We start from the raw sequence: 14042 nt of genomic DNA, 5'->3' as shown, positions 1-14042 counted from the left end.
GACTATGTCTTGATGCAGTAGCTACTCAGTGAAGTCCGTAGATGGTTTTGATATGTACGAGTGCTATCAAGGTAAGAAGGTAGTAGCCCGAAGTGCGTCGAAGAGTTATGGGGGGTTGGCCACCAGCCCTAAGGCGTTAGTAGGAAAACCGGGGCTTCTACGGGAGGTGAAGATCCGACATTGGCTTGTCCTGTTAAGATTTAATTTACAACCAACGTCATTTTGTGGGCCAGAATCTAATATCTGACAACTCGGGTATCTGGATGTTCTTTTACGGGACCTACGCATTTGATGGCGTGAGCAGAAATTCCAAGTCCCAGACTTGGTTGTAGAACCAGTTGGATCAAAGAGTATTCGGCATCTCCAACGAACTTTCGTGGCCTAGATAGCCAGCCATTTGCGTTTAGGTCAAATGCTGCTCGTTGTTTATACTTCCATTGATGTGTACAGGTCTCTCGACCGGCCTGGCAAGGACTTCTCGGTAAAGCTACTAGATATCATCTACCAGTATTATACTCAAAGAGAGTTGAACTGTTATGGAGCTCCTGGTTCTGTACGTTCTAAAGAATATGCTCGAAATCCTGGCTGAAGAGCTGGGACATGACTATGAGGACCTTGTTGAGGGGAGCTGCAGCAAAATCTGGTGCTTGTGCCCTCCTGGTTGATATAGCGTCCATGCAGGTGACTACTCGTCGCCGATTCTTGTTGATACAAGACACGTTCGAAAGCCGGAATGAATGGCGAGTACGAGACAGAAGCTGATTATTATGGTTGTATGTATTAGGGTACTGATCGCTTTTTCCTAGCCAGTAAGATGCCCTAGCCAGTAAGATGCCATCTTTGACATCCTTGACAAAGAGTTTCTCCTTGGGAGTTTCTCCTTGGCTACATGACCCTCTTCTCGCCCCTTGGCGTGTGTCTCCGGGCTCAGCCCTTTGCCGCCGCTCCCTTCAGAACCTCAAGTGTTCTCGCAGTAAGGTCCCGCTGTATCTTCAAGTTATTGAGTATCTTCGCGAGGGAGTCGATATTGGCATCGTAACTGCCAACCTGAAGCTCATAATGCGCGATCATGAGCGATAACAATTCTTCTGGCAATTCTTGCGCAGTCTGGATAGGAGAGTCTGCTGTTGCCTGCGGGGGCTGTGTATCAAGTGCATCCTTGTGTGTCTCAACAGTTGTAGAAAGATTCGACTCATTAAGCATGCTGGACTTGCCGGACTCCTCTTCATCCGTAACAATGTTTTCCGGTTGCTGAAGCTTGTTCAAATCGCAGCGTTCTCCATTTCCTCCAAAGTGGCAATTCGCGCAAACTTGTGGCTTGTCTGAAGCGTTGGGGACCTTGACGCAGGTCAAGAATGGGCCGTGTCCTAGGCTGCAACTACTGCAGCATTCTCCGTCGTCAAGCTCGGTGCCCACTGCCTGCGCATGAATTGCTTCAATGTTGACTTTCTTGCTGCGGATCATCCCATCAAACAGATCACCGTCCCAGGTCTTGGAAGTCCGAAGGACAGGCTCCCTGGTAAGTTGCATTTGTTTCATCTGGTTGAGCAGGGTTCCTTGTGTCGCATAATCATGGACTCCTTTCGACCAAGGGCGTGTATCGATTCGCCGTGCCCAGTATCCTGGCGCGTGTCCCGAGTCCAGCCCAATGCTCGGGTCATTGATTCGTCTTTTCTTGGTTCGACTTGTCGGGTCTTCGTCTGATGTCTCGGTGTCCCCAAGAGTCCAGACAGGTGGTCTGCTGTCGGCGGATTCGACTGGAACTCGTCAGCTCTTCTTTCAGTTTATTAGGGTCTCACAATCTTGGTTTGTTGTTTTGGAGCCCGTACCTGATGTATCAATACTCTCCTTGGTTGTATTTAGCGCCATGATGACCATATGATATGCACCAGCTGGTCGGAATTGGGCTTGTGGTTCGGGTGTCGGTTTGAAGAGGAGTGGTGGGAAGAGAGGTGGGAAGAGAGGTGATGGAGATCTGAAATCTTCGGAGGTCCCCCTCGTGGCTTCAGGCTCTTTGTCCTACTCGATGGCAAAAGATGACTTGTGGGCTTCCTAGCCCCATCTTGAATCCAGGAACGAACTACATTTTCCAGAGAAATCGGTGCGAATTGTTTTAATAATTTGGATGTTTTCAGTTTCTTCCTCTGGCATACCTTCCAGTTTCCTTCCTACCTATAGGTCCCGGCGTCTCGAGGGAATCGTGGAACGGCATCTCCGTTCAATCACCTGCGGTTAAGTCATTCCTATATTTGTTAAGACTAGGCCTATATCTTATTCACTTCTATTGTAAAACTCATTTAATCAAAGAGGATTGCCTATATCCTTCCTAATGACTGGAGACGATATACCGCTTGGCCAATCTCCTATCCGAACAATTATACAGATAAACGCGAAGGGTCTGGTGATTAATTGAACGCATGTCAAGATAGACCGATCCGGAAATTATGAGGCCTCATTGCCGATATCGTGGAGTCCACTGACTCCATAACTCAATGCCGCACATAAAGTATTCCAGACCTTTTATGTACATCTCCAGTTCATGTGTCAAGCTTGCCAAGCTGTTGTGTCGAATTTCATCGCTGGATTGCTTGAAAGCGAGCTCCAATTCCCGACAATAGCTATACATCAATCGCTTGCAGGCTGTGTACGGTAGTCCTGTCTCGTTGGCAAAAATATAAATGGCGGAGAATGGCCGGGCACCATCGGTTGGGTTCGCCTGGTATACTTTCCACTCTCTCTCCCAGCTATAGATATCATTCATAACACTGACATGCCGAAATGCAATGCTTGCCAAAGGTGCGGTCTTGTCGAGTTCAGCAGTAGTGAGATGCAGCCTGGCACTGAATCTAATGAGAGCTGAGTAGAATCTAATGGACCGTCAGTATTCATATTCGTAAACGAGAAGCAACGGCAATACATACGGTCTACCCACATCTGACTCCCTAGATTCGAGATACGATCCGAGAGTTGTTATTGAGGTCCTCTCCCGGGCTGTCTGGGCCTGCAGTAGTTGGCAAAATCCCTGTGCAACATCATTTGCCAGAACCTCGTCCATACTTCGCATAGCCATGATAGTATCGTGAAGCATCCACTCATGACAGATACGTCTGTCGGGGCTCGCTTCTCCAAGGGCAACTTTCATGACCCGCTCCCGATACGACAACATTTGTGGAAAACTCATTTTTTCAAGTTGATCTATCTCAGAGAGTCAGTAAATGTCCAAACCCAACCTGCAGCCATGGGCACTCACCATCAATGAGGAAAGACAAGTAAAGTATTTTGCATGTCACATTAATCCGATCATCTAGCGTCAAAGGAAGAAAGTGACTAAAAGCACGGGATAACCCAAGACCAAGGAACCCCTTTTTCTCCTTCTCGCAGGCAAAATTCCAATTGTTTCCAAAGTAAGGGTCAACCTGAGCTTGTATTTGTTTCCATCCTAGTGGGTGGGTTTTCGATTCTAGCTGGCGTGGTGCAAACTCACAAGGGACATTTTGTGCTGCTGAATACTGCCTGACCGATTTGTTTATTGGATAGATATGGGGTGGAAAGATGGGCCGATTAACAGCCAGTGCCACCTCGAATCGGCGTTCATTTGCCAATCGATTCCAGATACATGTCCTTTGAACGTGATGCATTGCAGGTGCTGTCAATTGCACTCATTGTACCCTGGCTTTCTGGTTGGCATGCGGATCTCCACAACGGACGCTGTACGCAATTATGCACGGACCACCGAAACGTGATGTCAGATAGCGACCAACCGTGGTCCATGCAATTCTTCTTTTTATGCTTATCTGTAATTCAACTCCAGGTTTGCTTCGTACAACCTTGGCATATGCATGTGCAACACCAAATTAACATTTCCCCCTATTACTGTCTCACCGTGCAGGCTGAGTGCGGCTGCACATCAGCTCTACCCCCACCAATCCAATCGTTCGCATTTGCGAGAGGCTAAGACCTTCAGTACTATCATATGGTTCCCGCTTCCGCTTCTGCCAGCCACCAAAGCTCTCTGCGGGCGGCCCTACGGCGCCTTAGTGCAATCCAAGTACACAGCAGAAACTCTCCCGGCCGCTCTTTGAGTCTCTCGACAAAGGCTGTCACAATGGGCATACCGTCAGAGAACCCACAGCGTGCCCCGTGGCGCGATCTCCTTCATTCTCATCTGGAACAAACACCTGGATATGAATTCACGATTGCAACAATTGGCTACAATGCCCAACAACGTCCTGTACCTCGCCTGCGGACTTGTGGCTGTCGTGGTTTCTTCCCAGAGCTCGAGCTTCATCCTCAGGGCCAGGAAGCTATGGATCAACAGGTGGAAGACGGTGGTAATCCGCCCGTATTCGAAAGTGACATGCTGACATTTACCACTGATGCTCGAATGGACAAGCTTCCTCAACTGGAGTCCTCCCATCATGCGATTGAGGCTGTGTTCTGGCTGAAAGATCTCATGACTCAATGGCGTATCAAGGGGACAGCATATGCAATTGGCAACCCAAGTGGAGAAGATGCAGAGGAAGAGAAGACATCCCGAAACGAGATAAGAAAAGCATTGAGGGTTAAGGAGGATAATGACGTTGACATTGCGAAGTGGACATGGGAGAAGGCTGTCACAAAGTACTTTGCAAACCACTCCCCTATCGCAAGAGGTACGTTGTCTCTATCTCGTCTCTCGCGTGCAGGTGCTTTATCCCTACATGTATCTTATGCTCATTGAATATCCCTGTCTGCTTGTCATCACCAGCTCAGGCTCATACTGACTTGGGATCTAGGTTCATTCCGAAACCCTCCCCCTGGACAACCTAGGTCCTCAACTCCTAGCCAACTGGATTTCAAATTGGGTCAAAACGTCACGGACCTCCATGACCCTGTTGCACGGGCAAATTTCCGAGTAGTCGTCATTCGGCCCCAGGAGGTTGAGCGTTTAGACCTTACTGATCAAGAGAACGGCAAAAGATGGAATTGGACGTTGATTGATGGAAGCAATGGATCTTGGAATGAAATGGAGTTGTGGCCGTGATCATAGGTATACTGCAAAGGCGTCTTCTTTTCTACATTCTAATAACTTGTAGCCAGATAAGATGTAATCGCTAGTTATATTGTTTTGATATTTGCATGATATCTAACTACCTAACAAGGTTCCATCTTGGAATTATGAGAGCCTATATCTATATGCTTCAATAGAATATCTCCAAAAGGAAATAGGATCTTTGTCTTGGGGAGTGCGGAGTGGCAGAAACTGTTTGGTCTGATACTTCGTCGGTATTCTGCTTTCTCGCTGTCGCCCACGTAAAAGAACTTTCCTTTTTGCACACCTGTCGCAACTCGACTACAGCGCTCAAAGAGGTCACACGCACGACATCATTTCTCATCTCACCCCATATCATTAGCAAAAAGTAACTTCCTTCAGACCTTGATCTCTTCACCCGCTTTATCCCAACATCCTGCTGACCACAGACCCGTTCGAACAGTGTCTGACTCAAGATGCCTAACGATAACCCTGCCTGTGCTGACTGTAAAGCTAAGAAGAAGCGGTGCATCCACCGTATCCAACCCGTGAAGGTCGCCGAGGCTTCAGCCATTCGCGCCAGCATGTCTTCCCCACCCGCTCCCGCCGCGGTCCCCACCCCAGCTGCCACTCCTGCCCCTGTCGAGGCTCCTGGTGCTGCCACCCGAGGTCGCCGCAAGGCCGCTGAGGCGAAGTCCAAGGTATGTAACATAGACCTGCCTGTGACTGCTTATTAGCTTTGTCACAAAGCTAACAGATGGATGTAGGAGATGAGTCCCGCCCCCGCCGACTCCAGCGACGCTCTTTCTTCTGTGCCCTCTGAGCCCGAGCAGAAGCCGGTGGTCAAGAAACCCACCAAGCGTACTCCCCGTGCCAAGTCCACCGCCGCCGTGTCTCAGGAAGTGTCTCAGGAAGCAGCCCCGAACTTTCCCGATGACGGTCTCCATGCTGCTTCTACCATGTCCGTGAACCAAGTTTTCGCCAACAAGCTTCATGACAAGCTCCGGGAGCTCCAGGAGCGCATGCGGACTTTCGACGAAGCTCTCCGCGATGTCATGGCCGGCAACCTCCAGGTCCCCCAGGAGAGCGTGGAGAGCCTCGACGAAGCTCACCGCGACGTCCAGGCCTCTAGCCAGACTATCCAGAACACTGTTGAGGGCTGGATCCAGTGTTGGGCCCGCTCTGGTCGTTAAGCATTCTCAACGTCTATCATCGCACCTTTCCAACGTCCTGGTCCGGGTTTCTTTGGCTCTCATGCGTTCGGAGAGGATATTCGCGGTCGGTCGAGATGTTATTTGGTGGAGTTCTACGGAGTACAGGTTTTCATATGAGAAGGAAATGTTTCGGTCCCTGATATGGGACGTGCTTGAGGGGTTTCTCACGTGCTTGAAGCCACGTGAGCCTGGTCGGCACCCATGGATTGGTTTGGTCTGTTTTCGAGCAACGGTGTTCCTGGCGTTCCTGGCCACGCACTTAATCCATGGATTTTCGAAGTCGAGTTGTTCCCCTGTAAGCGTCAAGCCCTATAAATTTGACATGTAGACTCCGTATTTGTAGCCTATAATGATTTTAGCCCAATGTTGGACACTAGAGTTCCCAGCAAGATTGGTGTAGGTCACATGTTAAGCCTAGACCTAGAAACTTCAGTCTTTATGTGTTGTAAAATATTACTTGAGAGGAGTCGGGGACTGATATGAGAGCAGGGAAGTACCCAGTACTATACTCCGTACTCTGTACATTTACATTTTTAGCGAATGTGCAGAGCAAGTTTACAATACTGGATTTACACCGATCAGCCAACCACCTATCAGTGGGTCCCCCGGCCTCCAACCACGGACTCTCCCGGGTCTTCCGCGGGAGGGATCGTCCGGTTCCCAATAGTCCCAGAGTCTCAAATGTTTCCAAGGGTGGTATTCGATTTTCGCAGTACACCGTATTTTCGTATTCCCCGTATTCCCCGTGATCCCCGTGATCCCCGTGATCCCCGTGATCCCCGAGTCCCCGGTTTTTGGTCCCCGAAAGGAACAAGCGGCCGTTACGTGTCAAACCCCTCCTTTAGGAAAGGTACCCGTGTGTTGATGTCTTTAAAACATAGTGTTCTTTTTGTCAAATTAAGTAGACTCTTTTTGCTGCTCGGCCTGGTCTGATTTAACAGTCTCCAAGGAATATCCCGACTTTCCTGTCTTTCCGTTGCCGGGAGACTCGACTTTCCGAAGAATGGGTGGCTTGGATGCAGTGGTTCTCTGATCAGGATCTTCTGTCACACTGATCATCATAAAAGCTTTTGGACTCCATGCAAGACTTGTTACGTCCAATGGTCAACAACGACATTCAATATACATACTCCGTAGAGCAAGCTAAAGTAGTGGTGTTGTACGAAGTACTCCATCCACTCAGTCCCCTAGGGCAACACTACGTACTCTTAGTCTGCATAAACCGACACTGACACATGCAGCAAATCCTCACTCACCGCTTCTCAAGTATTTTCTGATCCAATCACCTATAATTCAGTAAGAACAGAAGTTGCTGCAGTTGGCCCTAGGAGGGTGCAGGATTCCGGCTATCAAATCCAAAGTACATCACACAGGGGGTGTCTTTTCCATACCGAAACCGCCTAGCCCCATATAAATTTTCTTACAAATTTGTAGGCCCACAAAACAAAGTAATTACCATACTGGTATCATACCAATCCTATTCTTCGATTTCTCGATTCCCATTCTTTCCTTTCCCTTCACTTCCCCTCTCCAGACTCTCTGCTTCACCGTTACTTGCATTTTTAACTGCAGATCATATTCAACGCACAACTCATCATTGAGGGGCTACTAAAGAAACCCTTCTCTTCCACTCCCGCACCGCGATCGACCTTCTCCGTGGCGCAACTTTGTCTCTCCGCAAACACTTACGATTCCGGCGGAACTCACGATTTATGACGAAACGAACACCAGAAGCACCTACTCCAATATAATATTTTGACCGTCGATTCCTTTGATCTCCAGCTGTGAAAACGTGACGAGCCCAGGGGATCCAACAATCGAATATTTGTTATCACGGCCATGGCATCAATGGATGCTCTAGGGGCCTTCACCCACATGAAAGACAACCTCCCTACATGGATCAATCGCGTCTCAGAGCTTGCTACACATACCCACAAGAAACACGGTGAATACTCGGAAGCTTACCGACGTCACGCAAACTTCAAGCCCCGCCGACGGAAAAACAGCTCTGTTTGCTCCATTCATACCGATGACCTCGTTCCAATCGCACAAAGAAAGGGTCCCAGCCCAGAGCCTGTGGCGATTGAGACACCACAGGATGCGCCCGAGCAAGGTCAACGTTCAGGCCGCAAGCGCACCACAGATGAGGCCCCGTCAGTCGAGTCCAATGAAGAATACAACACGTTGGTAAGCACACGGCACAATGTCATCATTGAGTATGATGGCCATACGCAGCAGACGCTTGAGACGATCGTACGTGATATAGGAGTGGCCAGGAACAACATCAGGCGAGGGCAGATGGCATTGATGCCACGTACAGGGCTTCGCGCGGGCCTGTTGAGCAAAGGCATGAATATGCCAAGTGGACTGGGACAGACAGGGCCACTCTCTTGTGTTCGCAGCACCAGGACCACCGCTGGACTTGTCGGTGTCTCTGGGACTACCGCACTTCGGAAAGACTCGCCTTTTGACTTTGCAGACAAGCAACTGGAACTTGCTCACTCGCTTTGCGAGACGGCAGCTTATCAGGTCCTTCGATCTGGCGACTGCGGAACGGAACTGGACGGGGTGGAGGAGAAGTTCAAGATGCTACTCGAGGCGGCTATCAACGAAGTCGACCGTATCATGGCCGAAAAGAAGCAGCAAGAAGAGCACGAGCAAAAACAGCAAGAAGGGACGGCGGAAGAAGGACCTCCCAAACCGCCCCCTACTCCCTCCGCGGCGCGACTCGCAAAGGTTGCTGCTATTGCTGCGAGCAAGCCCTCAATGGCGGCAGGCACCATTGAAGTCGATGATAACTCGTCTCTCTCGGCTGAGTCGCTTGACCTATCCGCATTCCGATCCTCCCGGATGCGAGCGTAAACACTGGCACCAGCCACCACTTAACCGTCATATTAGCGATTTAGCGTGTGTTGAAACCCTTCCAGCAAAATGATTACAGCCAGTTGATACCTTTGATCTGTTGAGACCATTTCTTTCTCTCTGATCGGCCTTTTTATTTTTATTTTTGGCATTTCTGCATCTTTGATTGCGACCTGACTTGCAGTTATGGGGGGGGCGCGCATACCAATTACACCATTCATTCCCTTGTTTGCGATCGATATTTTGCTCCTTCTTACTGTCTTTGAGCACTTTGTTTTCAATATTGCCGTTGTTTGGGGTACACATCTCCTGTCTGTCTCTTGCATCAGCTCATGACTCATTCCCAAGGGAGCACGGCGTTGAAACCGGCGTTTTTATTATTATTTTACTTGCTTCTATCCCTGGCCCATTTGGGTTTTCTGAGTCTCCCAGCGTTCATTACCTTGATCCATTCTCAGTACACATTTATGGGCAGGAATTTGACTTTTGTGGATTTTTCAGCTCCATTGTCAAGCTTGCATGCATATAGGATCCTCTACAACATCCAACATATAATCAAATAACTGTACTATGTACTCCGTACATTGAAGACACAACAGCGACATTCCATGACCCATTGAGTCGCGTGTCCGCCAATTAATGTGAAGAATACAAATGAATTTAAATTGCCTCGACTTCCCTGTAATAATCCTAGACATACGTAGTCCTCTGAATGCAGCTATGACCCAATGCATGACCGTTGCCATCCCCCTGTCTCTACGGGAAGAGAACCTGGATGATTTGCCAAGTCAAGTCGCCACTCTCCATATTGTGGGGTCCGGGAGCCATTGATACCCAACCTTGGAACTCTGTCCCAATTAAGTAAACAGTCTGGTAATAAGAGTACGGAGATTACAAGTGGACCTTGGAAAACTTCAACTCTTCCAAGGTTTGTCCAATATTATGTTATGCTCTCACAGATGGAGTACCACCCGTGTCCAAGGGTGGGCTCATTGCTTAGATCGGTGTTTTCCCACCTCGGCACCTGGGCACGTTCGGTCTCCACGAGGGTTGAGGCGGCAACTTACTAACTATGTTTCACATACAAGTTGCCTTCGAGGATGTGCACAGTTTGCATGCATGGCATATGCTGCGGAGCATGAAATACAATGGACATTATGCGACACATTGAAGGTTCATGCATAGCGCGGTAAAGTCTTATTTTTCTCTATAACTAGTACGAAGTACGGAGTACGAATGGCAATGTACGAATCTTTCTAGATGCATGTTTTAGAAGGCAATTCAACTAAGACATGCTATGTTGTACTAAAAAGGAAAGACTTCAATCTAGTTTTCGGTGTCTGCGTGGACATGATATACCATGCGTATGGTCTAGACACATCCATGGATTTATGCAGCTGAAATAATAATATTATAAGGTGTACGGAGGACAAAGTGTGTGGCTCCCACCTGTCAGGATGCAAGTGCAGGGATGTTGCTTCTCGAATATACGAAAGTACGGACACCGTAACTCAATCATATCTTTGAATACATATGTACAGTCTGTATCCTATTCTTTCCTTCTCATTCCATAGACATCGAGAGTCTCTATCACTAAGCCTCCCTTAGGAGACAGTGTCTCACTTTAAGCATGAGTTCTAGGTATATTGGATACAATTCAAGTCTAGGTGAAGTTTAACATATATTAAGATACTTAACGTGAAAGCGCTCTGCTTCCTTATGATATTAATACATACAGTATAGTAAATCAATACTCCGTATTAAGCCCCCGCCCGTCTCCTTGCCGATCAATTCGCTGTCAACTTCGTTTTTGGGCGTGGATAATTATTCCACCTTTTTTTTTTTTTTTTTTTTTTTTTTTCTCGCGGGACAGAAGTACAACATACAATGTAGGAGAGAGTGGTTAAAGGAGAATGACACGGTAGAAGTGATTTCAGATGAGGTTATGCTGTGCGAAATACGACACACTATACACATATACATACAGAAATGTGCCCTACCACTTTAGTAGGAGATTCTATGATACATTTTCAATCTTCATCTTAGAAGTAAACAAAAGTAAGCACAAGTACTAGTGAAATTTTTGATTTGCAATTTGTATTATCCCCACCCCACCTAGCCCCGAATTGACAGGTGCCAAAGGACATAGTAAGCCAAGCAAGCCATCGCGGGATTTTACCGGATGGCGCCAATTAGCCCCGGAAGACAAGGATCTCTTCGATGAATTTGACGGCAGCCTTCCTCTAATTACTACTTAGTGGTGAGCTCACAAGGATGGATGTGAACAAAGGCGCATACCCTATATTAAACTCCTGCCCTCCTTGGTAAGGTCGCAGGATTCTCCTAGCTTACTAGCAGGGAAGATTCTTCTCATTTCCATTATTACAATGGTTTCAGGGGGTTACTGGTACTTCTGGATGTGATATATAAAATGTGGCGTAATGAAATCTTTGTCCCTGTACATGCTGTGATGATACACAGCATAACCCTTTGTGCGGATATTTGATTGTTAAAAGGTCAAACCCACTCCAAACAAGCTTGGAGGGGAAGAGGGTGATTTGGGTCTTTGAATTAAATACGGGGTAAATGACAGAATAGAACAGGTTGTATCAGTAACCTCGGTCCCGACAAAAGTACCTACGTGTCACATGCACACGTAGTACTCGGTACTATTGTACAGTGCAAAAGAACATGAATTGTACTTATGTATAATTGGGGTGTTCGTGATGTACGGCGTACGATATAGCACAATAAACTCGAAGGTGTCTCATTAATAAAGAGTGAGGTATAGGAGAATATTTGTTATGCAGTTGAAAGACAAGCAACCTCACTAAGCTACATACATATACAGGCTTTCCTATAAAGTTGGTAGATTGAAGCTTAATAGTTAGACTCCTAGGATTAACTAGCTATTCTAGGAAATTCTAGGTGGTATAGTAAAGATTTTTAGTTCAACTATAATATTGAATCATGAGCCAACCATGTCCAGGTGATCATAGGAGTAGTTAGTACCTTCCCAGGATTGCTATGCATCGATCGGAATTTGGTATATTATACATTCCGATGGCATATATGTACATATGTAGTTCTCAGGCAATAACTGTGCAAACCCTATATTTTTTCTAGCAGAAAAAAAACATCAGTTATTCAAAGTATAGTTGAAGTCATTAAAAAAAGAATTGTTTTCAAAAATTTTGAAGAAACTTGATGCATTGACGGGGAATCGAACCCCGGCCACTACTTATCAACTCAAAGAATTGAGACTGGAAGAGTAGTATTCTACCACTGAACTACCAAAGCTTTTTTGTTGTTATTGTTGGCTTATAACGAACTGTGACTTCTGTGAATTTGAATCACATACCTAGGACGTTGTTGGAGGATATGAATAACCGCCTCCCTTCCCATACCGGTAATGACCACCAACATGGCTGGAGTATGGAGTATAGCCGTTCTAGGGTATCTAGTTAGGAGGCCTCACATAGTTCGCACTGTAGAGACAATTGACAACGCCGATTCCTCTTCAACAATGACCGAAATCTCTAATTACTATGAGCTTGTACAAAGGAGGCAATAGTATATTAGTGGTGTGGAAGGTCAAGATTTGATATCGACGTGGCGCACTAGCGGCTATACACTGCTGTACAACGTGGTACAGTCCATCTTGGCATGTGACATCCTAAGAAGCGGGAGGAGACAAGGCAGATGCTGAAGGTTGGATGTATAAAAGAAGGGGATTTGTAATTCATGAAAACGCTTGATTCTCACAATGTTCTGTTAAATGAAACCCAATATTTGCCTAGTGTATATAAATATAAAGGTTTTAGGAAGCACTGTCATGTCGATTAAATGCTATAGTTCTGTATAAAAACTGGAGTGTCATGATAAACACCAAGGAATGAAAGATGCATAGATTTTGAAGAGGGGGACGCTGAAGGGTGTATGCCCTTTGGCATAGGGGTCGATTCAGCACGCGTAATTTTGCTTTGCACCTACCAACATGAAGACATGTATGTATAGGAGACCCGGACTTGCGTCCAAGAAGTGAATTCAGAGAGGTGGATGAATGTAATTTCTCAATCTGTATCTGTTTGCTACTCGTAAACCTTTGTACATAAATGATTAACAAGACTTGCGACAAAAAGAATGGATAGGTGGGGCCAATGGGTAGTGAGGACATAGTCCCCCACTACAATATATAGTGAGAACAATGGGGTCGGGTTGCCCTTAGAAGTTTAATGAACGCGCTGGAAGAGCCGTTCACAGAGTAGATATTAGGGCACACTTACGACGTGCTTGCGTAGTACAGCATCAACTTTGAATTATCTTGAGGCTACGTGCTACAAGGGAGATGGAGGAGGAAGAAACTCTTGCTATGCAAATAGCAAAGCAGGGCCTTTATAAAGGCCTGCACTAACAAAGGACAAGCAAACTGAAAGAGCTCAGTCTGCATGACATGAATCATCATTCCATCTAGGGGAGATTCTCTAACAAGTTATAAATACCTTTAGATGCCCCGGAAAGAGAGTCAACACTTGTCGATTTCCTAATGTCCCCCGCTATCATGTGGCTCACTACACCTAGATATATATATATTTAGATCAAGGTCTATTGTCATCAGCTTCTCCTTGCCTTCTTGATATATGGCAGGCTTGTCCACACAGGGTGCAGCCAACATGAACTTAGAAAATCGTACAGCACGCCGGTCGTTACTTCTTGCTCCGCTGGCATTGAAGCTTCGCTAACATACCCGATAGTCCCTATCATACCCTTCCGCTGTAATAGTCCTCACAAAGCTCAAGTATTGGAGCATGAGGTAGCGACGCGACAAGCGTATCATCAGAGAACGTGCGCTGATCTCGCGGACAATATGACTTCGTTTCCGCTCATGACAAGTGTGGCTTGTCTTGATCCTTTTGGCCAAGATGCTATCTCCAAGATTTCTTTTTATGTCTTTC

General features: G+C 46.8%; 5 protein-coding genes across 5 annotated transcripts; 3 read left to right on the top strand and 2 right to left on the bottom strand.

Moving 5' to 3' along the window:
• Positions 1-927: 927 nt before the first annotated feature.
• On the bottom strand, positions 928-1869 carry N7525_007658 (DUF3716 domain-containing protein; the record flags this gene model as incomplete). The annotated part of the gene is made up of 2 exons (XM_002568064.1): positions 928-1757; positions 1830-1869. The coding sequence occupies 2 exons, from the start codon at positions 1867-1869 to the stop codon at positions 928-930; spliced, it is 870 nt and encodes a 289-aa protein (XP_002568110.1).
• A 583-nt stretch (positions 1870-2452) lies between these two features.
• Positions 2453-3181, bottom strand: N7525_007657 (uncharacterized protein; the record flags this gene model as incomplete). The annotated part of the gene is made up of 2 exons (XM_002568063.2): positions 2453-2867; positions 2922-3181. 2 exons carry the CDS (start codon positions 3179-3181, stop codon positions 2453-2455), a joined length of 675 nt encoding a protein of 224 aa, XP_002568109.2.
• A 792-nt stretch (positions 3182-3973) lies between these two features.
• Positions 3974-5481, top strand: N7525_007656 (uncharacterized protein; the record flags this gene model as incomplete). The annotated part of the gene is made up of 3 exons (XM_002568061.2): positions 3974-4652; positions 4776-5019; positions 5475-5481. The coding sequence occupies 3 exons, from the start codon at positions 3974-3976 to the stop codon at positions 5479-5481; spliced, it is 930 nt and encodes a 309-aa protein (XP_002568107.2).
• A 6-nt stretch (positions 5482-5487) lies between these two features.
• On the top strand, positions 5488-6204 carry N7525_007655 (uncharacterized protein; the record flags this gene model as incomplete). Its single annotated transcript, XM_002568060.2, has 2 exons — positions 5488-5712; positions 5779-6204. The coding sequence occupies 2 exons, from the start codon at positions 5488-5490 to the stop codon at positions 6202-6204; spliced, it is 651 nt and encodes a 216-aa protein (XP_002568106.2).
• Positions 6205-8064: 1860 nt separating this feature from the next.
• Positions 8065-9087, top strand: N7525_007654 (uncharacterized protein; the record flags this gene model as incomplete). Its single annotated transcript, XM_002568059.2, has 1 exon — positions 8065-9087. One exon carries the CDS (start codon positions 8065-8067, stop codon positions 9085-9087), a length of 1023 nt encoding a protein of 340 aa, XP_002568105.2.
• Between the last annotated feature and the right edge of the window lie 4955 nt (positions 9088-14042).

Source organism: Penicillium rubens, assembly GCF_028828025.1.
Source record: "Penicillium rubens strain IBT 27055 chromosome Unknown utg000003l_segment0_segment0, whole genome shotgun sequence".
Taxonomy (NCBI): Eukaryota; Fungi; Ascomycota; class Eurotiomycetes; order Eurotiales; family Aspergillaceae; genus Penicillium; species Penicillium rubens.
This window is presented reverse-complemented; position numbering and strand designations above follow the sequence as displayed.